The sequence below is a fragment of the Podospora pseudocomata genome (genome assembly GCF_035222375.1).
Source record: "Podospora pseudocomata strain CBS 415.72m chromosome 1 map unlocalized CBS415.72m_1, whole genome shotgun sequence".
In the NCBI taxonomy this organism is placed as follows: Eukaryota; Fungi; Ascomycota; class Sordariomycetes; order Sordariales; family Podosporaceae; genus Podospora; species Podospora pseudocomata.
In genome coordinates, this window is record NW_026946363.1 from 5,631,254 (window position 1) to 5,658,843 (window position 27,590).

The following is a 27,590-nucleotide window of genomic DNA, read 5'->3' on the forward strand; positions in this document are numbered from 1 at the left end:
GTCACTCCGAGAAGATTCAGTGGTTAATCGACAGTGGGAGGGTTTGAAGTCGTTCGGACGTTGCGAGAGGCTGTAGTTTAAATGGAGCCGTTAGCCTCTTGCCTAGGCGTGTTTCGAGATTTCAGGTCTGGGGCTTAGGGTAGAACCGGATGAGGGGAAAAATTGGGCACAGGCGGTGTAGTAGTGTGGTGTAGGTGTAGTCAAAGGAACGGCTCAAGTCTTTCACCCGGTGCAACCAAGGGACATCGGTGCAGTGGGCAGATCAGATGCGTGATGACGGGGAGTCTCGCCTCGGAATATGAGGACGGTGGAAAAGGCGGACAAGGACGTCTCGCATCCGCCCAGAACTCGGGACCGGGAACTGAGCCCTTTTCTTAGGGGCCACGAGCCGCCCAGCAACGGGGGGGTAAAACGAAGCCAAAAACAACAAATGCATCTCTGTCTTGTTTCCAACTCACCTATTGATCTCCGCAATGGGGAGTGTGTTCGATCAAGTCGCGGGTCGGCCGGGGTCGATGTGTCGACGACGGGTTCGGTTGTGGTGAGATGAGTTGTCGAATGGAGGGGGAAGGATTTCCTGCTTCCGACCGTGGAAGGGTTGGAAGTGGTGGCGAGGAACAGAGAGATCAGGCCTGTTAAGCGGGCGGATTGTGGTTAGCTCGCAGCTGTGGACCAGGCACGAGAAAGACAAGACACGACAATGGCAAACAATGGGCGCGGGGAAGGGGGCTTCTTACCCTCAGAATAGCCCTTCTGCGCTATTGCTGTCAAAGGGCGGGAGACGGTGACGATATTTGGGAAAGGAGAAGGGCAGAGGAGAGCGAGGGAGAGAGAATGGAAAGTGTTGGAGCTGGAGACCTGAAAGACAAAGACCTGGGCTGGGCCAACCTGACAGGCTGACTGGCGAGGTCCATGCTGGGGCGGGCTCGGGGCGTCCGCCCCCCCCCCGTTGTGGGACAAGAGGTGGACAGGCTCTCCAGTTGCTGGCCTCGCCCCGACCAGACGCATGGACCGCACAGTGCGGGTATGTGCTCAGGGCGACACCGAAGCTCAGCCAGCAAGCAGCCCAATCCGGATTCGTGTCTTTTGTGGACAACATGAGCATTCAACTCCCACAGTTCGCATTTGAGCATTATACAGAGAAACGACAGGCGTTGGGCTCGCCAGGGTTGTTCACGGGGTGTTGGCGCTGGCTTGTGTCGCCTTCTGGTAGGCGGGCAGGCGGGTGGGTGGACAGCAGTGCTCCTCGCGTGCCCGACGCACAGTGCAGGAAACGCACCTTTTTTGGGAAAGTGGGATTATCCAAACTTGGAATTTCTCCCTGCCCGCCTTTTCCAACTCATGCTTCCTCCATCATGCACCCAAGGGATATCCAGGCTAACTTGCAAATAACGAAGTCATGTGTGTTTTTTTTTTCTTGCTTCCCGGCCGTTTGGGTCAAACACTTTTGGCCTGCTTCTTTGAAAACGAACGATAAACCCGACGCCCTTTCGGAAATGGAAGCCTTGGAAAACTGCAGTTGTTGTCTGTCTGTCTGTCGCCTACGCACCTATCAAACGGCCGCCCCAAAGCCTGCGGCGGCGCTATCGACCATCAGCGCCTATTATTAAATCCGTACGAAAACATAGATCCGCGCTCCATTTCGGTGCATCTCGACCTTCCACTTTTCCTGTAAACAACGCTAAGACAACGGCATCGCTGCAACGGGTCAGCCGAAGTGTATACTACGTACTCACACTGTATCCCGGCTTTTGCGAGCGGTGGGAACGAGGTCGTAGGGCGTGAGCAGGGGGGGGCATTCAACTCTCCAAAATCCACGATTGGCTGATATGGGAGGGAACCTGGAAGGCATCCAGAATGCCCCCCTCAAGGCCCCCCTCAAGACCACCCTCAAGTTTGCCTTTCTCCCGGACATGAATGTTGCCTCTGGATGTTTCTGGACCGTCCACCGCCTCTCCCACGTCGTTTCCGATTCAGATCGGCATATCCAGGAGAAACACGTTCAAAAAGTTGTAACTTACGGCCCGCGGCCGTGTCCGCGTGTGCTGATTTATTCAAGGGTGCGCCCTTTTGATGAGGGGAAGCAAGGGCTTCCCATGGTGTGTGGCTTTCCCCTCACTCGGGCCGCGACCCACACTTGACAGCATCCCCAAAAATGATTCAGATGACCTTTTTTCTTCTTTTTTTTTCTTTTTTTTCTTTTTGGGTCAGGTAGTGATACACTACGCACGTATTGGTCCTATTACCGCTCTGCCCGAGAGTCGAAACAAGCGGGCAAAGTTGTTGTTTCTCCACGTTTTTGGTCTGTGTTTGTTGTTTTGCTTGTGCCAGACCTATGCAAGTCATCCATCCCCAGACTTATTCACCCACAGCCCCCCTTCTCTTGATTCGGTCACCAACCCAGTAGTTCGACACCGAACACGACGCGATGTATCGAGCCGACTCACTTTGATGGCATCGTTCATCCGCGGCCCTGGGTTGAGGGCTGTGAGAAGACATCGGCGTTCTCTCTCTTCCCCAAAATTAGAAACCGGTTTTGGGGGCCGCCTTGTCTATCTTTCTTATTGAAGCCAAGGGGGGTGCCCTCTATTGCCTTCCACGCTACTGCGTAGAACAACATATATTAGTTATTCTTTCGCCACAGAGTGCCCAGGTGAGGAGCTGTGTGAGACAAGATGTTGTGGTTTGTACGACAGCGAAGAAGGTTTGTGTAGGTACAGAGCCCATCTCCGATCAACTTCTATCTACATCGACGGTTTTGATGTAATAAAGGGTCGGAGATTTACTAACCTGACCTACTCATTCTCACTCCGATCCGTTAGTAGTTCCGAGATAGCCGGGCTTTGGTGCTGGTGTCACAATGACCATTCGAGATCGGGGATTAGGGAGGGAGTGGGAGGCAGGTTGCACAAAGATACACCCGGTGTTGGGTTGGGCATAGACATCGGAGTTATCGAACATCGGTCCAACCGTGCTCGGTGTCGAAAGACACTGTGGATGAGGCAATATCTGGTTCTCGACATGGTCAGCTTGTCACGTAACTCGGAGTGAGTTTCGATGTTGAGAAAGGCGAGGTAGGTAGGTAGGACGGGAGATGTCATCATGTCTTACTGAATCAGAATTTGGGTGTTGGGCATGCCAGATCTGGGTTGCTTCATGTCTGTGGCTGAGGCTTCAGGCTATGGTGACATCTCATGGACTGGGCATACTGTGATCCAGAGCTCTTTCTTGCTTTTAGTTGAGGTAGATCTGGTGTCATGGAATGTTCTCGGGCTTCAGTAGACATCTAATCATACTGCCTATAGTCTCATGGGGGTCGGACATCTCATGACTGCTCATCATTTGACGAGAAAATCTCATGATAGGCACCACTCCGATAGTTATGCACCATGAGTTGCCCTGTGATATCTCACAAAACAGCTCACATAAGGTACCGTTGGATTCTCATCGTCATTGAACCCCTCTACTCGTATTTCCGTGGTACTCTTCATGATGCTTGATGAGTGAGGGAACAACAATAGTCACTTTCAAATTCGTCGAGCCTGAGGCGAAAGTTGGCCTATCCACCCGAGCATTAGACATCAAGGTGTCTAGGTGCTCACAAGCCTACTATGGGTCTACGACCACGTGTATAGGGAGGTAATTGGAGGTCGATGAATGGCCCGGAAAATGAACCTGCTTACAACTTGTACAGTCCATTTCATACCCCACTGGACCCCTCTTCCACCGTAGCCCAATACCCCGCCGCAAACCTGTCGATATCGCAGTTCAGGGTCCATGGAGTTGTGGATTTGGTTGTGAATTCGGAAGGTGGGCCAGAGGAGTTCACAAGCGGCATGGAAAACGGCAAAACCCCTTTATGCAGGCGCGGACAGGGAAGGGGCCGGTAATTGTGGAATTGTGTCGATGATAAGACTTGGCACTTAATCAACACCCCGGACCAAGGGTCCTCGATCCATCACCGTCCGTGCCCGTCCCCCGTGTCCCGGCTGATGTTGCATCTTCAGGGTCCAACCTGCAGCCACCGAGATCTCGATTTGATTTGGTTTGGTTGTCGAGAGCTGGAAGGGAAGGCGAGGAGAAGGAGGAAAAAGCAAGTGAAAAAAAGAAGGGTGGGATGTCTGAGATGGGGACAAACCTGGACTCCTGCAGCTCACCGTTGGGGGTTTCCTATACTGGCGACCATTGGGCTGTTCCGGCCATCGACTTTGCGGGGAATTAGGACCTGCCACGAACTGTTGAAATGGCTCAGGAGAAGGTGAGAAATGATGCATGTGCTGACGAGGGCGGCACCAAACAGAGCTGGTAGGGAGATAAGCATGATATTATATACACACTTTGCCATAGCTGTCGTTGAGTGCCTCTGATCCGATCACCACAACCTCTCTCTCGGCTCCGTAGCCGACGGGAGAAGCAAACACCCGGACGCCGGCAGGACCGCAATTCCAATGACCAGACCCCCGTTGCCGGTCAGTCCACCATCGTGAAGTGACCTTCCCTGTCGTCCGCTCCACCGCCCAAGCCCGGGATATTGTTGAGTGGACCAGGGGACAACCGTTAGGAACGTGGCAGATAGCACGGCGCGGCTGCTGTCCTGTCGTCTCTGCGTAGTGATTTCTTTTTGACATGATTTCTTCGTTTTTCGTAGCAAACAAACACTGCCGAGGGGTTGTTCATTTCTCAAGAGGTTTTGGTGGCTGATCTGGATGCGACACAAGTGGACAAGCGAAGGGCCAAGGAGAAAAAGGGTTGTTCGCGATTGCTGCCCCCCCCCCAGAACGGACCCCAGACGCCGAGACGGAGAGCTTGGTGGTTCCATAACTTTTTATTAACGTGACCACCCAAGGAGGAGTCTTCAGGGTCAAAGTCGAACACCTTTTACCCCCCCTCCCCATCCCTTTTTCATCCCAAACAACCAGACAAAGAGAGAGGGCGAGTTAATATTCTGCTTCTATCGCAGCATTCTTTATTTACTTTGAAGCTGAGTGTAGCATCCTGCTGGCAAACACAGCACCTAGGATCACCACCATCACGTACCTGCGCAATTGTTTGCAGATTCCCAGATTCCCGCCGCACCTACCTGGCCCCGAATCTCCACCTCGACCTGCGCGAAGCGATCCACACAGCATTCTCCAGCTTCCCACGGCGCGAAGCAAGACTGCAGCTTGTTTTGTTTCGCGACATTCTGGTGGAAGAGCAGCCCCCCCAGTATCCAGAAGGTATCCAGAACCTAGGCTGGAAGCAATCACTTTCGCACTTTTGACGCTCTGTCGCTCCCTTTTCTTGGTTGAACTCTTCTTTGCTTCGGTGTGGCCGCGTGGTGAGCTCTTGGTAACGACGATCCCCGAACTGGAATCCACCAAGACCCATTCCTCCTCCTCCGCGAGCCCCGTCCGCCGCCAGTCATCCGCCCGCTACCTCTCTGTCTCAACAGTTTCAAACCGCGGCCTCTGTTTCCCCCTTGCAGCGTCGCAAGATCAATTCGCAGTTCGCATCCGACCTTCTCTCAGATACGGTACGGTAGTAAGCACTGTTGATAGCCATCGTGCGCGTTCTTGCCGTCTGACTGCTCTTGAGATACCTAACCTGGGCTGCCCTACGTCAGGGGCTTCAACTTTGCCAGCTGCAGACAGACGCGACATTGCCGATTGGACATCCGCCTACTGCCGGACGACAACCCAAAGGCTTTCACGGGCAGAAGTCAATTTGGTTGCAAAACGACCTGCATCACGTAGTGAATTATTCTTCGCGCCATCCCACCTCCCAACACAGCCAACCCATCCTCCCCAGGGCAGTACCAAGTCAAAAGTACCCGACCGCCCAGTCGAGCGAGCACAGCGTGTGCAGTCGAATCTCGATCGAAATAGAGTCGAACCAGCCAGTCAGTCTTGGAGTCTGTCGCTGTTGTGTGATCTCGGAAAACCTGCTCCGAACCGGCTGCTGCTGCTAAGTTAGCACAGAGAGAAAAGACCGAGATCAACTGCTAGGAGCATTATTTGCCTAGGAGGTGTTCGAAGGGGGAATTGAAACAGAGACGGGCCCGGGGCCCCACGAACAACCGTTGGCCAGGCTTGACCTTCTTATCTCTAGCAAACAGACACAGACAACTGGTATGACGCTAGCTCCAGCCAAAGGAATGATGAAGTGCCAGACATTTTTGACACGGTGCCACAGGGAAAAAAAAAGAAAAAAAAAAGGAAAAACAAGCAGCACGAAAACCCGACATCCGCCCAGGCCGCCTCTCGGAAGCCTCTACGGTAACCTTCAATCACACACAGACATCACATCGTGCATCGTGTCCTATCGCATCTTTGCATTCACCGACGCTCGCCTTATCGTGTCCTGCCCATCATGGCCACCGCCCAACCAGATCACGGTGAGTTGAGCGCCTGTCCCCCTGCAACATCCCTTGGAGATGAACACCCCCCCCCCAAACTCAAAACACGCGGCGGTCAAGTGTGACTGGTGCGTGGGTCGAAAACATGGGACGGATTTGCGCGGACGTGTGCCCACTTCCCAGTTTTCGTTGATGTTGGCGTCTGGGCAATTTCTATCGGTTCGCTCTGCCGTCGAGCCTGCTGTGTCATGTTAAGGAGATTGGTGTTTCATCTTCCTCTCACAGTCGTCATTTGCATGCATGGTGCCGCCGTCCCCGATCCACTACCGTTCCTTGCTCGCAACCTGCCCACCTGATGATTTACTGACGTGCTGGCCCTGCTCTAGATCAGCAGTCTGATCGGTTGTTCCTCAACCTTCCCTCCAACAACCCTTTCCGCAACCGCGCTGCGTCGCCCGCTCAGCAAAGTCCAACTTCGCCCTTTGACGACCCTCCCCCGCGCCCTACTTCGCGCAACCCTTTTCTGGATCCCACCATTGCCAACAGGGCCAGCAACCCAAATATCCGATCTGTTTCCGACAACATGTCGTCATACGATAAGCGCCCGTCGCTCACGGCCGAAGAAATATTCGTAGGTTTCTCGTCATTTTCTGAGCGTTCGCCATTGATACAACGAGATTATGACGGAACCTTGAATTAACGCCGCTTGACTCGCAGGGTTCGTTGACGCTAGAGGAGTCCAACTCTGCAGCTGCGAGAGCTGAGGCCCCGAAGCCTCCCATGGGCCGCCGCGGTCCTCCGCCACCGGGACGTGAGAATGTGCCGAGTGCTAGCCGCAATGGCCCAGGGCCCAACCACCGTCCCACTCGATCCCAGGAAGAGGCTATGCGTGCCGGCCGGAAGCAGTCCAACGCCGAACTGTTGATTCCTATCGACACACCCCGCTCCCCTCCGAGACAGCGCCAGGACCAGCGAAGGCCCCGTAGAAATTCCGACTCTTCCATTGTCGGTGCCGATAAGATCATGACCGAGGAAGAGAAGAAGGCCCGGGATCAGAGACGTCGTGAGCGTGAACGTCGGCAACGCGAGGGTGGTGGCAAGGATAGGAAGCCCGCCAGCCGCAAGCTCGACATTATCGATCAATTAGATGCCACCAGCATCTATGGAACAGGAAGTATGTCGTTCTCGCACTCTTTGTTTCTGGGGCTTTTGATTCTAATCTTTGGACAGTTTTCCATCACGACGGACCTTTCGATGCCCTCAACCCCCACCGCAACCGCACTGGCAGCCGGCGTGCACCTATGCAAGCCTTCCCTGAAGGCTCGCTCAACAACACCCTCGGTGGTTCTGGTCCTCTGAACGCTCGCCCCGACCACTCGACATTCTTGGGTGGACACGACGATGAAGCTTTCAGGGAGTGGTCCAAGGGCTCCAAGGATAGAAACGGCGCTCCTCCCACGACCAGCAAGGGCGAGTTGCCCATGTTTGACCCCCTCAGCCGCGGCAACGTCCTCCACGGCGATGAATCCCTCGGGCTCGGCACGTCGACCTTTTTGGAGGGCGCCCCGGCCGCCCGCACAGCGATCCAGAAACGCGAGGAGGAGCGAGCTCAAGAGGTTATGCAGGAAGGGCTGCAGCGCAAGAAGTCCCTCGCCCATCGTATCCGCAACATCAACCGCCAGCCCCGCGATTTCCAGGCTTCTGGCAGAACCACCAACCCCGAAGGAGTCTACGGGTCTCGCCGATCCCCCTCCGAGAGCGGACCCGCCTCTGCTGGCGCCAACGGGGAGCGCAACCCATTCTTCAACGAATATGGCCAACCGAGGGGTGAAGAGGGATTCAGCGTGCGCAAGGAGTCCAACGCCGGGCCCAAGTCTCCCGGCAGCCCCAAGGGTGGTTACGGCCTCGAGCGGAGATCGACGACGGACGGCACAGGCGGCGAAGATGGCCCACAACCTAAGAGTGGTGGAATCTTGGGCCGCATGAAGAGTCTGAAGGGCGGACGGCGCCAGCGTCCTGGCCAGGGCAGCTCTGATATGGGCATGCCTCCTGCTCCTGGAACCGCGGTTTAGAGGAACCACTGGTCGATTCGGGGACGACTGCTTCGCATGGGGTCCTTTACGAGGTGTTTTGGGGAGAGGAGAGAGCGTCTATGAAGTGCAGTGAGGATGGTGGATGAGACAACAACCAGGAAGAGAAGGGAGAGGAAGTCAAGCCGTTGTAATTTTTTTTGGGTGCAAAGGAGACGGACGGGACGGGATCAGGTTGGATGGCTTGTTGTTTTTGATTTCAGTACACGGAGAAAATTCAGGAACAGGCCAGTTTTTTTTCTTTTCTTTGTCGAGAGGCGTCCTAGCTCCCTGCGCGTGTGGGATGTGTGGTGAATGTTGTACATAGAGCCCGTTGTTGCTTTGGTGATGACTTTTCTTGTCTCGTCGCTCTTGTTGCTGGGGTTCCTAGGAAGGGTTGAGAGTTTACTCGGTTACTGTTGTTCAGGATGAAGTCTGACATTCACGGAAAAACCACTGGCAAAAGGAGAGGGGGACTGCGCTGGTGGTGTTGGGACAGTTGGTTTGTGTAAGAGGTAGTAGTGTTGTTGATAATCTTGAATTGAGTAGGCAGTATTGATTTTGATTTTGCGGTCGAGCCAATGGGTTGTGATTATGGTGCTTTGCTTGGTGGGTAGTTGGTGGGTTAGTGGGTAAGGGGCTGGCGATGGGGCAGATCAAAGGGGCTAATGTAAGGAACGGGTGGGCAGGCTGTCAGATCAGGGTTTGGTGGGTGAAGCGGTGTTTGGATTAGGGGTTGGGGTGAAACGGTTATGGAGATGGGGATCTTGAAGGAAGACTGTCTTTTCTATGAGGAATAGATCTAGTCAGATATAGTTATGGTGACTTTTCAGAGTCTGGGTCAGAGGAATGGTGACGGTGTTGGTGTTGAGGGCGGTGGATAAGTTTATGCAACAGTTATGCATGTCACTGGCCAAGCATGAGTTGCTTTCTGATTTCCTGAACAAAGGTTAGGAGGCGCATTTACATGTCCAAGGTAAAGGTAAGGGGGCAGTGGAGTTTTCAGGTACGCCATATTCAACATTAGGTATTTTGACATGGTAAATGCGATTTTCAATCGAACAATTGGTGGAGGACTTTTTGCTCCCTGTGTAAGTTGGGCATTGGTAAAGCGTCTTCTTTTTGACCTGAGCAAGCTCACTCAACCACATCTCAATCAGTTCAGATTCGCTACACCACACAGTCACTACACCAAAAAGTGATATTTTCAAAACTTGACTCGAATCTGACTTGGACTTTTGATTGGAAATAAAGCTTTTAATTGATTTACTTTGGCAACAAACACCTGCAATTCAATGGACACAACAACCCAACCCCCACCTCCACCTCCCACGACAACTACTACAACAGCAACAACAACAACTACAACAACAACAACAACTACTACAACTACAACAACGCAATTCGACTCCTTAATCCCTCCACCCAAAACCGCACTCTCCTTATTGTCTCGATCCATCCAAACACAGCAAACCAAACCAAGATATCCCACCGGCTGTGCAGAGTTTGATCAAAATGTCTTGTTGGGCGGGCTGGATGGTGGTTCGGTGGTGGGGATAAGTTCGGAGGATGACGACTTCTCTCTTGCTGTATGCTCCCTCTTTCACTTGTGATCCCTTTTTTTTTTTTTTTTTTTTTTTTTCTCTTCCCGCTCCATCCGCTGGTTTGTAGTTCTCCTGACCTGAATAACTGCAGCTCGCATTACAAACCATCGCCGTCGCCCTCACACAAGCGGCCCACGAGAAAACGGCCTTGATAGTGACCACCCTGCCAGTCCAAAGCCTGCTCCCGAAGCTGCGACAAGTGCTGGCAGAGCAGCTCTCAAGAATTGGCGGGGCCGTCGACCTCGGCTCCAAAGTCAAAGAGCGTCTCTCCCTCGTTTCCATCTCCCGCATCTTTGACCTCCACGGTCTGGTCGAAGTCCTCGGTGAACTTTCTCTTCGCCAAGGCGGCGGGGGGGGAACGCCTGATGCCGTCCTGGTCATGGGCACGGCAGCCCTGATCAGCAGCCTTTTCACCTCCAAGTCGACCGATAAAGCTGCCGCTCATGGGTTCGTGGCCAATCTCGCTGTCCAGCTGGGCAGGGTTGCGAGGGGAGGACTGCTGGTGATACTGCTCAACTCTGCTACCGCGTTGCACAACGACGGCGTGCCCCTACCCCCGGCAGCCGAGACCGGCGGGGGGGAGAGGAAGCTGGAGGTCGGGGGGTTGACGTCTATTTTTTGGACGGGGGGAGCAGGACAGCAACACGGGAGGAAGAGTGACAGCAGGCCGGCGTGGGGACAGGTTTTTGGGAGGTTGGTGGGGGTGCATTTGTTCTGTACGAGGCGTGATGTTGGGTGGGTGGTCGAGGTGCTACGGGACGAGATTGGGGTTTTTGAAAGAGAGACAGATGAAAAGGGGGAGGGCGAGGTCTGGGTGAGGAGGAACAGGGAGCAGAGGTGGGGGATTTTGAAGGGGGGCGACGGGGGGGTGGTGGTTGATGTTGTGATTTGAGGTGTAACTACCCTTGTGGCGTTTATTTTTGTTACAGAAGCTGTGGTCAGAATACCGCAGCTAGAACAATCTTGCTATACATGTCATGAAATCAAAAGTATCCTGCCGCTCGAGCGAGTGTCCTGTTTTACCACGAGCGGGGGTGGTCTTCATCCCCAAACCTCCTCGCATATCCCAAAATCCCGACCCAGATCCAACTGCAATCCTTTCTCTACAAATCCCCGGCCTCGTCCCTGTCCACATACCTCTCCAGCCTAGCCTTCAACTCCTCAACCTCAATATCCTTGTCGTCATCCTCCCCAGCATGTCCGTGATGCCCATGAGGCGGAATCAAAACCTTCCCCACCACTTGCACAACACCATCGCTGGCAATCCCGTCCTGGAAGATCACCTTGGTGAACCCATTCAGCACAATACTGACCCACCCCTTCCACCTCTTGACGTCAACCGCGATTGCCTTGTCGTCCAGCAGCGTCTCCAGATCCACATGCCAATACTTTCCGCCCTCTGCATCTTCCACAGCAGCCTTCTCGTCCTTGTGACTATTGTAAAAGGCATCGCTGTAGAGGGTCTGGTCGACGACAAAGTGGTACTTGAGCAGTGCCTCGAGGTACTTCAACCCGTGCTGGGAGAACAAGAAGGCGTTGGCGCGGGGGCCGAGGCGTCGCCAGGCCGAGTTGGTTGGCGCGAAAAGGGTGCCGCCTTTGTGGTCTGGGACGGAGAGTTCGGTCTTTTCCAGACCGAGGGAGAAGGTGCTGAAGGTGTTGGGCAGCAGGGAGATGATCTTCTCCTGGGAAGGGGGTGGGATGAGGATGTGGTCAATGGCGTGGATGATGCCGTTTTTGGCGAGGATGTTGCCGTAGACGATCTTGGAGATGACGTTGACCCTGATGGAGAACAGCAGCCCGGTTGAGATCCTCAGCCGCTGCGGGCGGGAGCCGAGGCTGTCGAGCGACAGATTGGAGGGGAGGGTGTGCTTGTGGTAAAGATCGACCTTGGTGTGCAGGCCGGGGGCGATGTGGTATTTCAACAGGGCCAGAACGAACTCCTTGGGGGGAGGCTTGTCGCCATGGTGGGGGATGCGCTCAAAGGCTTTGTCGGTAGGGACGAAAAGGGTCTTGTTGTGGGAGGTGGAGTCGAGGAGGTCCTTGATGTCGGAGAAGTCATCGTTGTCAAGGAGGGAGGCGAACTTGGTGGTGTACTTGTTGGATTTTATCAACTCGTAGATGGTCTTGGTCTTGTCGCCACGGTGGGGCTTACGCTCGTGAAGAGGCAGAGGAGGTAAGTTGCTGTCACTGTTGAAGCCGTCGAAGCCGTCGAAGGAGTAGCCGTCGAATTCGCTGGTGGCCTTTTCGATGCCTTTCTCGATCTTGGTAAAGATCTTGGCCGAGCGGGAGACGGTGGAATCCCACCAGGTTTGTACCAAATCTGGAGAGACGGCGGGTTGTTGCTCGTCAAGCTTAATTGCCTGATCAGGGGCAACCAGAGCGGCTGCGGTAGCCGCAAAGAAAACGGTTAGATGCTTCATGGTCACCAAGCCCCAGAGCGAGACTATTCCGGATCAGTTTTCAAAGACGAGAACTAGACCTCCAGGGAAACTAGGCTCCCCAACTCAGGTTTCCTTCTCAGGTTCCTTCTCAGACTTGTTATACCTGATGGTGGGACGCGCGGACATACAGGCATCCCATCTCCCCATAACCCCCAATAACGGCGTCATCTGTCGATTCGCCTCAACTGATTGGCTGCCCACCCCGCAGTTTGAATCGAGCCGTTTCGATCCGTCCTCATCGGGATGCTTTGTTCAAGCTTCCTCAATCGTTAGACCAAACCTTGTAAAGGTCCATTTCATGTTCCGCGTATTGCTTATTTGTATGGCGAACTGTTGGGCAACTGCGTCATTGTCTTGTAACCGAACTTGCTCTCATTCCGCCAACGGAACAGCGGACAGCACTGAGCCATCCATCATTGACTTACTTGCTGAGTGTTCACCTTGACTGCCAACTTTCGAGGTCGGGCATTCCGTATGCCCCGAGATCCGATTTCTGCATGTCTGTGGTCGTCCATGTCAACCTGTTTGCGTCGGCGGAAAGGAACCGTTGGTCTTGGATGCCTGTCTATCATTTATGGAGGGTGGGATTGCTCTCTCATGTGTGATAGAGCTCTTCCCCGCATAAGAGGGCTGAGCTTCCATCTAGAAATGTAACGACACAGCAAAAGCTTCAATGCCCACATGTGCATCTTTTGATATGCCAGGCATATACCGTGCTATCACACAGCCGGAGAGGCCGGTCTCGCACGTAGGACGACAGCATGTGTGTCAAGAGATGGCATTACTGATACCTGCCACTCATGATCAGCCAAAGTATTCTTAGAGAGATGTTGAGAAGCCACAACTGTAACAATGCAAGGTCACAAAGATACCCAGTTGCCGAGGGTGGATCGAAAGCTAGCACAGCCTCCGGAGCTGCCCACGTCTACGCTTGTTTCAAGTCGGCGCTTGGTACCAGACTGCCGGGTTCTATCATTTGTGTTGATGACTTCAAGTGGATTTGAATTATGTGTGTACTGCCAGGTGTCGTCGGCCTGGCAGGGCTGGTGTTGAAGTAAAGGCCTCAATTCTGGGCTGTTTGTACGATAAACCTGGATATCGAACAACAGGATTGGTGAGCACTGCGGTGGCGGTTGGCGCGACCCTTCTGGCCCTTTGCTGCTGTGGGGGAGACCACCAGACCAAGCCCTCATCAAGTCCCTTGAGGCATCGCTCTCGAAGGAATAAAAGCTTGGCCTGCTTGTTGTCCACCATGGCTGATGCACGGCACACGGTGGCGGGGAGGATTGGGGAGAGGGAGCCGGGGGAGGGAGGCCACCGGTTCATCCAGTCAGAATGCTGGAAATCGGCATCTCTCACCTGCCACAGCATCCCAAGTCGATGTCCCATCCACCAGTCCCAGAAGGGGTAGGGGTCTCGCTCGCTAACGAGGTCGCTGTTCGTGAGGCTGAAGCGATTAATCTTAAGGCCCCAAACTGCTGGAGAGCGCGCTGGGCATTTCCACAGTGACCCGACGTGATTTCCGCCTCTTCCATCTGTTCATCCCATTCTGCTCACTTACCGACAGGTCTTCTCAACTCAACTCATCAAATCATCGCATCTCTCTCAATCTCAACATGGCCGTTCTCATGAGTTCTGCTGCCTGACGTTAGCCCAGCCCCCGACACCCCTTGGATCCCTCTTTTCTCTCTCTCAATTCTCTCCGAGGAATCTTTCTTGTTGCAAGGAAGCGTGTTCGTGCTGGTCTTTCATGGTTTTGTCGGGTGCTCCGTGGTGCTAGCACAGCCTCACCCATTGTGGGACACAACGCACCGTGGCTTGGAAACTCCCTTTCAACGACACGTCGAATTGATTTCTTTACCCGGCGACGGCTTCTTTTTCCCTCACCGGCATTTTGCGCATCCGTAAACCAGCGATTGACCGCTCACCGTCTCTGCATCATGCCGGTTTTTGCGGAGCGTTCGGTGCTCGCCGCCAGGTCGACATCGCCGCTCTCTGCCGGTGCCATTGCGGGGGCAGTGGTAGGATCAGTGGTGGGAGTCCTCATTATCCTGCTCTGCGTCTTTCCCTTTGCCAGACGGCGATGGATCAACCGTCATGATGAAAACACCCTGGCAGAGATGGGGCAGAGCCCCGGAGGCCCCAACTTCACCCATCCTGATGACGATTCTACAAAAAAGTATTCAAAGGATCATCTAGTTCCTGGCTCCGATAGTCAAGCTGGCACCGCTCACGAACAACCCGCCCACGGCATACCAGATATCAACGGCCAGAATACATCACCAACAAAGACCAGCTTGGATCAGCTTCCCTCTCAGCCAGCCCTCCCGCAAGGCGTTTCTCTTGACCAAGGTCTCCCGTCGTCCATCTCGCCATCTGCTTCGCCGTCACCCCGGTCCGAGTCCTTCCCCGGCCAGGCCCAAACTGGAGGCCAGGCAGTATCTTCACCGGCAGCCGGTCCGATCCGGTCACCAACGAGTGCCTCGTCAAAGTCACGTTCCGCTTCAAAAGGCACCACCGGCAAGGACAGCACACGCCAGTTGAACTTTGACTCTTCGTTCGCTTCGCCAAGTCGTCAGGGCACTTTTAGCAACATCGTCGAGGAGCCCGAGTCTTTTGAGCCCCCTTCGCAACGCTCCACTTTCCGAGAGAAACTCACTAGTATCTTCCGGACTTCATCTGGCGAGGCACGTCGGGACAGCAAGCGATCTACCGGCACCCGCTCGTCTTCTGTTCTCACAGGCGATATTCTTGCCTACCAGGAGCCGATACCAGGACAACCCATCGGCCAACCTATTATCGAGGAGCACCATCCCGACCCCAGTGGTCTCAACTGGGGCTATTATAACGACCCGACTCTCCCACCAGGTAGTGACGCCCTTCCCCAAGGAACGGGCCTTTCCCAGTTCAGCGAACCAGTTATTTACACGGAACCAGGAACCTTTACTACCATCCCCAACCCCGCAGACTTGACCTTTGTGCCGCCAGCGACTTACGCTTCAGCCTCGGTCTTGCCTAGCCCAGTGTCGCCAAGTCAACATCCATTCCCTGGCCTTGGACTCGACATCACTTCACCTGACGGTGACCAGACTGTCACGCCTATCAACCCACTGCATAGTTTCAGCCAGCGGAATAAAGTTCCAGGGCCACTCCAGCGTGTCGATAGTCTGCCTCCACCCACCATCGTGTCGGATATCCCGAGTCCCCCATTCAGCTATACTGCCGGCCCCAGCGGCAACCCTATGGACTTTATGAACCCCACGAATCAGGTCGAGAGCGCTTGGATGGTCGAACAGGAGATTCTCAAAGCCGAGAACTCGCCATCACCCCCAGCCCCTTCACCGCCAACTGACACCTTCCCACCAACAATGGCCCAGGAGCCTCAGCTGCAGTATATCGACCAGAACCACCAGGTCCAGTACATCAACGGAGCTGGCCTGTCACCAGAACCAGAGTATAACTTTGGCCAGCAAAGCCTTGGCCAGCAAAGTCTTGGCCAGCAGAACCTTGGCCAGCAAAATATTGGCCAACAGAACCTCAACCTGAACCAGCAAAGCTTTGGTGAACAAAGCTATCAGTCCCCACCATATCAGCCTTCATACCAGCAGACGCCAGAGATGGGATTGGTGCAAGATTTTGGCGTTCCATTAGGTTACTACGACGGTAACGGCACCGTGATTCAAGATTACTCTACGCCACCACCGTCAGGTCCATCACTTCCCTCGACCGTCCAAAACACCCCTGACACACGCCTCACTGCGTACACGGCATCCCCATCACCGCCATCCGAACTCGACCCCCACAATGGAATGTACCTCAGCGTCTCTCCCATCCCATCACCAGGCCAGTCCCCACATCCATCATCGACCCTTTCTCCAGGGCTCTCGGCCCCGTCACCAGCCACCCCGGCGGGGTTATCACCCGGGGGACAAGAGAAGGCCTTTGCCTGCAACAAGTGTGATCGCATCTTTGATCAGATCCACAAGCTCAAGTATGTTCCCATCTCATCCCCTCCTGCAGGCCCGTGTTCTAACACATACACCAGTCACCACAAACGCTACCACGACCGACCGCATGAGTGCCCACACGCAGGCTGCACCATGAGATTCGGCACCAAGACCCATCTAGACAGGCACATCAACGACAAGCACTTCAAAACCCGCAAGTTTTACTGCACGGTCCACGACTGCCCTTACTCGAAGCAAGGGGGCAAGTCATTCCCACGCAAGGACAACTGGAGGAGACATATGGTCAACAAGCACCAGCTTACACCAACAACGGATCCCGAGCCGGAGTTTATCGATGAGATGATGGTTGGTGTATAATCAACTTTGAAGAAAAAGGGGTGGGGGTTGGGGGGACTTATGGCGAGGAGTGCGGAACATTCCTCGCAAAGGAAACGCTCGTTTATACCCAACATGGAGGAACAAAATCCAGGAGATACTGGTTTAAAAGCAGGCCATCTATGTTTTTCTCCGGAAGGGTGGAATTTTTTTCGGGCGATATCAAGCGGGCATTGAAAGCGTTTCAAGATTTCTCTCTCTCTTTCTCTCTCTCTCTCTCGGGATATGGAAGACAGGACATAGCATTTCTCTTGCTTTGTTTTTGTACATTGCATTTTCGATTTTCTTTTGGGATCAGCGAAAAAGTCATGGAAGGGCTCCTGGCTTGATTTTGATGTTTTTTTTTATTATTTTTTTTATTTAGTTCGTAACCCTAGATTTAATAGGGGTAACGACTTTGAAAGGGAAACGCGCTATACGCGCGGCATTACTTCCGCTTTTTCGGCGAGTGTTGATGACCTTTTCTGTCTCGTGTGCGTTACTGATGTGACATGCCTGCACCTGCTCAGCCATCCATCCAAGCTTTATTTTCGAGTCGTTTGATCTCTTGAAGATCGAACATTACTTTGGTCGTATTGGTATCATCATCTCCCACATCTCTCCTCTCAAACTTATCCCCCTCACTTCATCCCCTTGGCCAACCTCCTCACCAACTTCCTCTGCGCCTCCACCCCCAACCCCCCCTCATCCGTCTCCCTCAACGCCCTCCCGACCACCACAATAGCCTTCACATCCTCCCCCCCAACCCAAACCTTTCCATTCCTCCCCACCGCAATCTCAAACGCCAACCCCTCCCCCCCTAGCAGCTCCAGCACTTCCACCTTTCCCTCCTCCTTGCTCTTCGCCATGAGCAACCGTCTGGCAAACTGCAACGAAACATCAAACACCATCCCCCCTTTCAGCTCCCCCAGGCCGTCCGACTTCCCCGTGGACTGGGAGACACACTCGATCTCGGGATCCATGTGCTTGTTTGCCAAGACCACGCGGGCGTAGACGAGGGCTCCCGGGGCGAGCTGGGGCCGGGTCTTCTTGGTGGCCGACTCGAAGGAGAGGTGGGGGAGGGTCGCGGGGGGTGTGTAGGGGGATATGGAGGCGAAGTAGAGGTCTGGGCCGGAGCGGAGGATTTGAGCTATTATTAGGTCGCCTGGGGTTGGGATGTACTATGGACGGGTTAGTGGGAATTGTGAATGGGGGGAGGCGGGAAGGGGGAAGGCGGGGGGGAACATACCCGGTTGTTGTTGTATTCCACCCACATGGAGTTCTTTTGGTGGTTGGTGATCAGCTGGCCGGCGACGACGGGGACGATGTCGCTTGGGGGGACATGGCGGAGGCCGGGGCCGAGGCGGAGCGGTTTGGAGGTGGAGGAGGGGATGAGATCTGGGGAGATGGGGTCGCCGGGGAGGACTAGGGGGCGTTCGGTGGTTGTCATGGTGGGCGCGCGATTGTGATTTTGTGGGTTGTGGTTGTGATTTGGGAGAGATGGCAAGTTTCTCCGATTATTGGGGCTAGAATTGGAGTTGTCGTGGCGGCGATAGGGGTATCAAAAAGAGAGGGCGGTTTGGGATGTTGGTGTTTGGTTTGGTTTGGTCTGGGGAAATTTCCAGTTCAGCCTTGCGATGCGGATATCGATTGCGCTTCAGGTGCAGCCTTGGTGGGGCTGTTCGTTCGTTGATCTTGGGTGGGTAAGTTGGGTCAAGGGGGCGCGTCACGGCAACGGGCAGGATTAGGTATAGAGTTAGTCGGCTACCTGGTATATTTTGGCTACAAGACGAGACAGTGAATCAAAAAGAATTTGAAGAAGCCTGTCGTTCAAGGCTGCAGAGGTGGTGAAGTGTATTCGACCTTGGGTCTGTAAACCTTCTGGACTTGTGGTTGGGCTGACCTTGGTGCAGTCCAAGCAAGGTTGCTAGTACAGCAGTGGTCAACAACCATAGCAGCAGTGAACAAGAAAACTCTCTTGCTATGACTACGACGGTCCTCCACCTGAGCCTTGTCTTGCTCACACAAACTATGACCCAGCTTAACAGGTGAATAGGAGACCAAATGCTGCTCCGCGACCAACCGCGCCCCATATTCACCATGTCACTGGTACTTCGATGTGGGCCCCACAGTGTCCCGCATCCCTGCGAAGACTTGGGCCAATATTTTTTTGACAGTGGAAATTTTTGGATCCCCCACCACTGTTGACCAATTTTTAACTACGATTTGCCATTCCCACGCCGCTTCAAGAGACATCACCACCCCTCTTCGGCCTCAAGAATCTTCCCTTCCTTCGCTAATCGCCAGTTACAGTCAAAATGAGCGGTGCCAAGTCTGTTGCGCCGGAGAACCGGACCGTCATTGGCTTGACCTTTGGCAACTCCAACAGCTCCATCGCCTACACTGTTGACGATAAGGCTGAGGTTATCGCCAACGAGGACGGAGGTAAGCATCAGACTCGAGGCCCCTGGTCCCTCCAAGCGCTAACACACCCGGAATAGACCGTCAGATCCCAACAATCCTCTCCTACGTCGACGGCGATGAGTACTACGGTCAACAGGCGAAGGCTTTCCTGATCAGAAACCCAAATAACACAGTCGCCTACTTCCGTGACTTCCTCGGGAAAGAGTATGTGGCCATGTCAGACAACAACGACAGTTACTAACAAGCCCGCAGCTTCGAGCATATTGACCCTACCCACAACCACGCCTCTGCGCACCCCAAGGATGTTGACGGAGCCGTCTCTTTCACCATCAAGGACAAGGCCGAGGAGGACGCTGAGCCGTCCACCGTTTCTGTCTCCGAGGTTGCCACCCGCTACCTCCGTCGCCTGGTCGGCTCTGCTTCCGATTACCTTGGCAAGAAGGTTACCTCTGCCGTCATCACCGTCCCTACCAACTTCAACGACAAGCAAAAGGCCGCCCTTCTTGCTGCTGCCAACGCTGCCGATCTCGAGGTTCTCCAGTTGATCAGCGAGCCCGTCGCTGCGGCGCTCGCCTACGATGCGCGCCCCGAGGCTCAGGTCGAGGACAAGATCGTTGTCGTTGCCGAGTTGGGCGGCACCCGCTCCGACGTTGCCGTCATTGCCAGCCGTCAAGGCATGTACACCGTCCTCGCCACTGCCCACGACTACGAGTTCAACGGTGTTGCTCTTGACAAGATCCTGATGGATCACTTCGCCAAGGAGTTCCTCAAGCGCAACCCCAGCGCCAAGGACCCCCGTGAGAACGCCAGAGGCCTCGCCAAGCTCAAGTTCGAGGCCGAGGCCACCAAGAGGGCCCTCAGCATCGGTGCCAACGCCAGCTTCAGCGTTGAAAGCTTGTCCGACGGTATCGATTTCGCCAGCACCATCAACCGCCTCCGTTACGAGACTCTTTCCAGGACCGTTTTCGAGGGCATCAACCGCCTGGTTGAGTCTGTCATCAAGAAGGCCGGCCTTGACGTTCTTGACGTTGACGAGGTCATTCTGTCTGGTGGCACTGCCCACACTCCTCGCATTGCTTCCAACTTCAGCAACATCTTCCCCCAGACCACCAGAATCCTGGCCCCCTCCACCAACCCCTATGCCATCAACCCTTCCGAGCTCGGCGCTCGTGGTGCCGCTCTCCAGGCCAGCCTGATCCAGGATTACGAGGCCGACGACATCGACCAGTCGACCCACGCTGCCGTCACCACTGTGGCCCACATCAGCAACGCCATTGGAGTCGTCTCTCTGAACGCTGCCGGCGAGGAGATCTTCGTTCCTGTTGTTCCCGCCGAGACTGCCGTCCCCGCCAAGAGGACAGTCCACGTCGCCGCGCCCAAAGACGGCGGTGATGTTCTTGTCAAGTTCGTCGAGGGCAACACCCACATCAAGGTTACCAAGCCTGAGCCCAAGCCCAAGGAGGACAAGACCGCCAAGGTCGAGGATGCTGCTGACTCTGACGAAGAGTCTGACTTCTCCGACGACGAGGAGGAAGAAGAGGAGAAGCGCGAGAAGGTATGGAAGATTGGCAACACCCTTGCCGAGGCTGCCATCCGCAATGTGAAGAAGGGCGGCAAGGTCGAGGTTACTGTCCAGGTCAACGCCGATCTTTCCGTCATTCTCACGACGAGAGAAGTTGGCGCCCAGGGCGGTGTGAGAGGCCAACTGAACGCTTAGAAGGTTGGCGAGTTCGGGCGAGGGCAAACCGTTGATAAAAAGACACAAAATCTCCTGCTAAAAGGCATGGAGCTGGATGAGTGGAACCCCCAAGACTTGCTCAGGAATTAGACTACAACTGAGTGGCCGGCTTCCTTGTATACGGGGTGTATTCGGGGAGACTGCCTTGGCGTTGGTTGTGACCATAAGGCGGGGTCGGATGCATCGGAGGAGGAGGGAGGTTACAAATTGTACGGGCATAGTTGGGACGACAAGGAGGATGAAGACTTTGAGATGGTGTATGAGTTTTCGGAGGGGGTTCGGTGATGAGGAAACGGAGAAGGAGGATAACCACCAGCTGCATGGAAGGGTTAAAAGGAAAACGAAAAGGCGCTCGAGGTGGGGAAAGCCTCTATGGAATGGATAGGCAGGCATTGTCATCAATAGACTCAGCGGTTGTTTGTTGATTGTTTCTTTTTTTTTTTCTCATTGTAGATGGATATGGTTGGGGGTTTATATGGCATGTCATTTGCTGTGGGACGCAGGTGTGCGTATGTGAACTTGCGAGATGGGGGTTGGGAAGCGTAAATATATTATGAATTATGTCATGTGCCAGAACGGTTTTAATCAGCCAAATTCAAGTGTCATTAAAAATTGCCCATCCTCTTAGGGGAGGGATGGCTAGTGTTTTAGAAACCAGTGTGTTGCCATATACCCACACACACACACACACGTGTCCAACAACAAAAGAAACAAACCGCCCGCTTGCTTGCTCTTTTCCCAACTGAAAACACATCACCCCAGACAACAACCTGATTAAACCACCACACCGGCCTCCCCACCAGAAGAGGGAACCGTCCAAGCAACCAAATCCTCCCTCACCTCCATCTCGTCCACCTCTTTCCCCCGCTTAAAATACCCAAACCCCCTCGTCCTCTCCCTCTCATGGTGGTCACTGCTCCCCGTCGTCGTCCCGCCACTCTCCTTATTGCCGAACCCGCTCCCGACGGTAACCAAACTCGAACTCCGACTCCTCAACCCCCCCGCGTGCGTGATTTTGCTCTCCTCCCTCCTGTGCAACTGCCTCACCCCCCCGGCCACACCCAGCCCAACACCCCGCGACGACTCCCGGTTCAAGTCGGGCTGTTGATCTTGGTGTTGTTGACCCAGGACAGTATCCCCATCACTCGACCCGCTCCTGTGCCTCAGGTGATGGCGGAATCGGTGGAGGTCGCGCGGGCGAAGGGTGGACGACATCATGTCCTGTGAGCTGTGGCTTTCCCCCTCGTCGTCCGTCTCATCAGCGGGATTGCTCGATTCGTGTCTGAACGACGGCAAGAGGCGGTTTGCGGACGGGGGGCGGCCCGGCAGGACCGTCGTCCGTCTGGTGTGCCCCCTTCCATTGGGGGCTTTGGACGCGCGGCGGAACCCGTCGCCGCCGGAGAAGATATCCTCGATGCACTCGTCTGCGGGGAGCTCGCCCGGCTGGCTGGCCCAGCTGGCTGCCAAAGCGCGGCGGTACATATCCTGCGCTTCAAATATGTCACGAGATTTTCCAACGAGGGAAGAGGGAACGTGCCCGTTGGACGATTTCCCCACGTCAACCGGCTCGAGGGCCTCGCCGGCGACAAAACCGGCGATGCCGCCGAATACAGGGGCTGATTTTGGGGGTGGAGCCGCGTAGTTCCTTTCGCCGTCCACTTGGATCATGAGGATGGAAATTTTGAGCGTCGAGTTGATTTTGGACTCTTGCATCAGATACCGGCGCATGACGCCATCACGGACCTCGGACATGGGGCTGGTGGTGTTGCTGTCGTCTTCTGCTTCTGACGCATGAGAGGAGCGGGGGCTGCTGTCAAGGGTCTCCGGGACGGTGGTGTTACTTAGGGAGCTGCGTTTGCGGTGGTGGCTGCTGGCGCCGGATTTGAGATCGCGGCTGGTAGGGGAGGAGAAGATATCCCTTAGACTTGGCCCCCCGGGAATGACACCATCTCGGAGGATGGCCTCGCTTTCCTCAATGTACTCGCTCAGGTTGAGACGGACGACACCAAGGCTGATTTTCTCATCGCGGCCGCTCGTGCTGGTGGTGCCGGGGCCGCTGAACTCTTGGAGCACTTCGAACTCTATAGGGCATTCCACCAGGTTGCTGTTCCGGTCGATGCCGATGCGGACCGAGAAGACACGGGAGTAGTTATAGTCTACCCGGTGATTTTGAATGGGACATTTTTGTGTGCGCCCTCGTTGTTCACTATGTATGCTGTGGGGGAGGTGCCATTTGATCAGTGACACTCCCGACACGAGTGGCACGTTGTTGAGGTCGTATATCTAATCAGTTGTAAGTCATGTGCTTAGTCACAGAGAAGGGGGTGTTATTGAGCCTCACCTTGAGATGTACCTCGAACCTAGGCTGTGGAGAAAGGGGCAATGTTAGCTGTCTCATTGTCTCACCTTACTCGTACCCAATCAAACTGGTGCACGAAGAGAAGTGGGAAAAAAAGCATACCTTTCTAGATTTGCTTACTATAGGAAAGATGCGCATGTCAGCTGTCTGAGAACGTTATGACCAAGTGACGTAAAGTATCTCCCGTTGGATCCGAAGTAAAGAGACGGGAGTTTTAAGGTTGGTGCACGGTTGGTTTGGTGGTTTGGTGGTTTGGTATAAAGACGTTGTTGCGGCTCGTGTAGTGAGTGGTAGAATGTTGGAGCAACGGGTTGGGTGATGTTGCCAAATGCAAGACAATGAACAATGAAGCGTGAAGTGCCAGTGAAACCAGATTGGCTGAAGAGCTTCTTCAGAGGCAAGGGAGGCAGGTTGAATAAGACGAGTGGTGAAGAGGAAAGAGGAAAAAAAAAGGAAAAAAAAGAATTGCTAGTCATGCTTACTTAGGGATGCCATGACTTGTCACTAGCACAGATTATGAAGGTATGTAGCCTATGGTATGGATTGATTGATGCACATGAGACGAGCTATTACTGGAGAGTGTCAGATGGCGGACCGTTTCGTCGAAACCGGAGGCTGACGTCGGGGCGCGACAGATCCAGGTTCGGTGACTTTCTTCCAGATTGCGACTATAATACCGTATATCAGCTTATCGCCCGCGGTATTTAGGTACAGTAGTAGTGTGGTAAGGTACGGCAAAGTCCAGGGCAGGGCAAGGTATCGTCAAAACTTGGAACGTAAGGTAAAAGTATTGCCGGAAGCACCGAGACCGCGGGACATTCGGCTCTAATGGCGATGGAACGTCAGTGGGGAGTATATACAAGTTCACTAACCTGGATTGTCCTTTGAAGACTCTTTGGCGGCTTCAGAACGAGCCGGCGGACTCAATGGCAGGCATTGAAATGCTTCTAAAGAGGTGGTTGCTGAAACTTGCTTGGTCGTTGGCTGGTGGTGCCAAGCCAAGGGGTTCTTGGGGGGATCTCGCCCCTGTCAGGGAACGGCTGGGGGTGGAGCTTGGGCCGAGGGGCACGCCAAGTCGTCCTGGGCCTAGTGCAGGGGCCATCTGATAAGATAAGAGCTCCAAAAATTCAAGGTCCAAAGTTAAACAGTGACTTCATTTACACAGCAAACAAGCTCGACGACAAAACAGAATTATTCGGGACTGGGCTCAATTGGGAGGTTTTCACGGTATTCTCGTACTTCCCAAGACCACAGCCAAGATGGTGAAACGAAAAGATCCTCCAGGAGGAGGCAAAGACAGCCACGGACGCCAACCAAACAACACGCGCAACACCAAGCGCGCCAAAGTTCAAGCTGCCCGCACCATTCGCACACAGCCCTCCGATGCTGCGCTCGAAGATGGCAAGCTCGATTTGAACAGATTCCTCAATGCCCGCGAATTCGAAATCAAATCCCTCGAAAGAAGCATGAACAAATGCAAGGCCGTCAATGCCACCCGCGTTTTCCAGATGGTGCCCCGCGCGATGCGCCGGAGGACAGCAAGCCATAATGTTAAGAGAGTGCCAAAGAGACTGCGTGCGCAAGCGAGAAAGGAAATGCTGGAAGACAATACGCCGACGGTCGAGTCGAGGAAACGCAAGCCCCGCACAACCCGCGCCCGAATACGCGCCGAGACGATGAGGAAGCTACGATATTTGGCCGAGAAGAAAAGGAAGAGGAAGGCTAAGAAGGCCGGTGATGGGGCGGTGGAGGAGGTGCAAAGGAGAGGATCAGCTGTGGTAATGACGAGACCTCCACGGCCAAAAATACGACGGAACATGCTAAACGAGCCACCGAAAGCCGACTCGAAATACAGAAAACGCCAGATTAACAAGACCTGGCTACCAACCCATTTATGGCATGCGAAACGGGCCACGATGACGAGGCCAAGCAGCCCCTTGTGGAGATTTGCCATTCCACTCACATCGACGGCGAAGTGCTACCGACCAACACATCGTGCTTCCGGGCAAAAGGGGGTGGTTGCGTGGGATACCAGTTACATGAGCACGATAGGGGTTTATGGAACGGCTGACTGTCTCGAGCGGGCGTTAAGGTATCTGGGGTTGGTACAAGAGGGTCTTTGGAATACGAGAGGCAAGAAATGGAGGGCCGGTGTTCGGAAATGGACAGGTACCGTCAGCAGGCAACAGAAGGGTTCGAGACGGGATATTGGTCCCGCGACGATAGTCTGGAACCCACAACCGCCTGCGACAACTTCGGACGAGATGGAGACGTCTGAGAAGCCCAAGAAGCCCCGGAGACAGATTCTTATTCGCACTCATCCATCTTGTTTCCTCGAATTATTTGAGGAGTTACTCAAGGTTGCAAAGGGCCAGAAGCCTCAACTTCACGTGGAGGACCTACGGTTCGAAGTCGGCAGCATTGAGCTAGTTGGGCCGGCCTCTACGGAAACATTGTTGGGAATTCTTGAACCCTTTCACGAATCACCAGAAGCGGCCGAACGCCATGCTAATGTCTTCCGGTCCCTCGCTGGAGTAGCAAATCCGGCATCTCTGCCCAAGGACGCAATTCTTGCCTTTTCGGCCAGGGACCCACGTTTGTCTTATCCCCCAAAGCGAGTCGAGATTCCCAGCGGAGGCGAACAGACAATCCTCAAGACACTCACAGATTGGCCAGTCGAGGAAAACCTCAAGCCATACGACATATTCGACCGAGAGAGCCGCTATCAAGCTTCGAGAATGCCATCACAAAAGTCACTCAACCGCCGAAAAGGCGCGAATGCTCCAGGAGAGCCTATCAAGGTCACCGCAGCAGACCCCCCCATTCCAGTCATGTTGCTCGCCTCAAGACCTGGCACAGACGGTCAGGCCCAGGGTACGTGGACATTACTCGCTCCGTGGAAATGCATCCAGCACATTTGGTACTGCTTGATGCAGTACCCTGTCAGCACAGGCGGGAACCCTCGGCTGGGAGGGCTTGAAGAGCAGAGACAAATCGCTTTTGAGCACGGGACTCCATGGTTCCCGGGGGATTTCCCGGCAACGACTGCCGGCATGAACTGGGAGCTGGAGGAGAGGGCCAAGAGGAGGGGGGATTGGGATCGACGACCAAAGAGCAAGAGATTGGAATGGAAGTCGCTCGATCTCGGGGCGGGGAGAAAAGGCGAGATCGGAGATGGGTTGGCGTGTGATTTTGAGTACCTGTTTGGGGTGTCAGCCCGAACCCGAACCCAGGGGAAACCTGACGCAGTGTCGATCCCGGATGCCGCCGCGGAAGCGATGGTGGTTGATCTACCTGCCGAGCAGCCGCAATCTCCAGTCGGTATGACGATCAGGCAGGTGACGAAGACGGAGTTTAGCGCATTGATGAAATCGGGAAGCGGGGAAGGGGTGGTGCCGGAGGGAGGGATTGTTGCTGTTGGGTTGGAGTTTGTGACGAGGGGGGTTGCGAAGCCTTGTGCGAGGATTTATCGGCTGCCGAGGAAGGGGGGAAAGGTTGGAGGTGCGGTTGGCGTTCCGTCCACGCAGGCGGAGGTGCCTGCTACGCCTGAGGCGAGGACGAGGGACGGGTTGCCGGTTGACTTGAGCGAGCAATGGCTTTCCAAGGTACCGAATGGGGACAAGAAAAAGGGAGCTGCTGTTCCAAGGATGCCGGTTGGGGTGGATATGGAGACCAGGAAGAAGATTTTGGCCGGGTCACTTTTGGCTGTGGAGGTTCCCTATCCCAAGCCCGCCGCGGGTAATCAGACGGATTTTGGGGGTCACCCGCTTTGTCCTGGGGAGGAGGACTTGATTGGGTTTGTGACTACGGGCGCGTTCAGCCTCAGCGAGGGAAGGGGGACGGCGATTGGGTCGATTTCGGCGAGGAGGGCGCTCGAGACGTTGAGGGAGACGGGGCCCCGGGAGGGGAAGTTTTGTGTGGTTAGGAACGCGGGTGAGAGTATAGGTTGGTTGGCGAGGTGGGAGGTTGTTTGATGTGATGGCAAAAGCATGATACGACAATTTTACCTATTTTGTGGGAAATATGGGATTCTTACGAATGCAATGGTGAAGCTGAAAGAGCAAGCAAGCATCGGGATGGTGTGCAGCCAGCTTTTTGCTGTAAAGGAACCCACCCAACACTCAAGGGCTTGAAGCTTTGTACCAAGCAGGGATGATCCCGAGATGTGAGACCTGCAGTTATGTATACAAGGCTCGGTTGGATTGACCTGGGAGCGGTAAGATGTTCGGGTTCGGGAGGGTGGGTTGCCAAATCGGCAATCTGATCTTTACCGGTCAAGCCAGAATCGGGCATATG

The 27,590-nt window shown here is 54.5% G+C and overlaps 10 protein-coding genes across 10 annotated transcripts; 6 read left to right on the forward strand and 4 right to left on the reverse strand.

Annotated features, from left to right (window-relative positions):
* Positions 1-23: 23 nt before the first annotated feature.
* QC762_0018900 (uncharacterized protein) lies at positions 24-914 on the reverse strand (the record flags this gene model as incomplete). The annotated part of the gene is made up of 3 exons (XM_062883056.1): positions 24-70; positions 459-632; positions 902-914. The coding sequence occupies 3 exons, from the start codon at positions 912-914 to the stop codon at positions 24-26; spliced, it is 234 nt and encodes a 77-aa protein (XP_062749395.1).
* Positions 915-4,448: 3,534 nt separating this feature from the next.
* QC762_0018910 (uncharacterized protein) lies at positions 4,449-6,261 on the forward strand (the record flags this gene model as incomplete). Its single annotated transcript, XM_062883057.1, has 5 exons — positions 4,449-4,469; positions 4,649-4,751; positions 5,064-5,219; positions 5,634-5,881; positions 6,211-6,261. 5 exons carry the CDS (start codon positions 4,449-4,451, stop codon positions 6,259-6,261), a joined length of 579 nt encoding a protein of 192 aa, XP_062749396.1.
* Positions 6,262-6,351: 90 nt separating this feature from the next.
* QC762_118860 (uncharacterized protein) lies at positions 6,352-8,409 on the forward strand (the record flags this gene model as incomplete). Its single annotated transcript, XM_062886323.1, has 4 exons — positions 6,352-6,376; positions 6,724-6,968; positions 7,055-7,511; positions 7,568-8,409. 4 exons carry the CDS (start codon positions 6,352-6,354, stop codon positions 8,407-8,409), a joined length of 1,569 nt encoding a protein of 522 aa, XP_062749397.1.
* Positions 8,410-9,701: 1,292 nt separating this feature from the next.
* Positions 9,702-12,841, forward strand: QC762_118865 (uncharacterized protein; the record flags this gene model as incomplete). Its single annotated transcript, XM_062886324.1, has 2 exons — positions 9,702-9,995; positions 10,102-12,841. The coding sequence occupies 2 exons, from the start codon at positions 9,702-9,704 to the stop codon at positions 10,900-10,902; spliced, it is 1,095 nt and encodes a 364-aa protein (XP_062749398.1). The 3' UTR covers positions 10,903-12,841.
* QC762_118870 (uncharacterized protein) lies at positions 11,114-12,430 on the reverse strand (the record flags this gene model as incomplete). The annotated part of the gene is made up of 1 exon (XM_062886325.1): positions 11,114-12,430. One exon carries the CDS (start codon positions 12,428-12,430, stop codon positions 11,114-11,116), a length of 1,317 nt encoding a protein of 438 aa, XP_062749399.1.
* A 1,550-nt stretch (positions 12,842-14,391) lies between the features above and the next one.
* Positions 14,392-16,776, forward strand: QC762_118880 (uncharacterized protein; the record flags this gene model as incomplete). The annotated part of the gene is made up of 3 exons (XM_062886326.1): positions 14,392-15,319; positions 15,389-16,442; positions 16,497-16,776. 3 exons carry the CDS (start codon positions 14,392-14,394, stop codon positions 16,774-16,776), a joined length of 2,262 nt encoding a protein of 753 aa, XP_062749400.1.
* Positions 16,777-16,905: 129 nt separating this feature from the next.
* RRP40 (exosome non-catalytic core subunit rrp40) lies at positions 16,906-18,724 on the reverse strand. The gene is made up of 2 exons (XM_062886327.1): positions 18,023-18,724; positions 16,906-17,954 (listed from the first exon to the last, which is right to left on the reverse strand). Exons 1-2 carry the CDS (start codon positions 18,221-18,223, stop codon positions 17,415-17,417), a joined length of 741 nt encoding a protein of 246 aa, XP_062749401.1. The 5' UTR covers positions 18,224-18,724; the 3' UTR covers positions 16,906-17,414.
* Positions 18,725-18,901: 177 nt separating this feature from the next.
* On the forward strand, positions 18,902-21,365 carry SSZ1 (Hsp70 protein that interacts with Zuo1p). Its single transcript, XM_062886328.1, has 3 exons — positions 18,902-19,218; positions 19,275-19,401; positions 19,450-21,365. The coding sequence occupies exons 1-3, from the start codon at positions 19,092-19,094 to the stop codon at positions 20,912-20,914; spliced, it is 1,719 nt and encodes a 572-aa protein (XP_062749402.1). The 5' UTR covers positions 18,902-19,091; the 3' UTR covers positions 20,915-21,365.
* Positions 21,366-21,416: 51 nt separating this feature from the next.
* Positions 21,417-23,432, reverse strand: QC762_118910 (uncharacterized protein; the record flags this gene model as incomplete). The annotated part of the gene is made up of 3 exons (XM_062886329.1): positions 21,417-23,218; positions 23,277-23,300; positions 23,397-23,432. The coding sequence occupies 3 exons, from the start codon at positions 23,430-23,432 to the stop codon at positions 21,710-21,712; spliced, it is 1,569 nt and encodes a 522-aa protein (XP_062749403.1). The 3' UTR covers positions 21,417-21,709.
* Positions 23,433-24,553: 1,121 nt separating this feature from the next.
* Positions 24,554-27,268, forward strand: POP1 (Ribonucleases P/MRP protein subunit pop1; the record flags this gene model as incomplete). The annotated part of the gene is made up of 1 exon (XM_062886330.1): positions 24,554-27,268. One exon carries the CDS (start codon positions 24,554-24,556, stop codon positions 27,266-27,268), a length of 2,715 nt encoding a protein of 904 aa, XP_062749404.1.
* Positions 27,269-27,590: the final 322 nt, after the last annotated feature.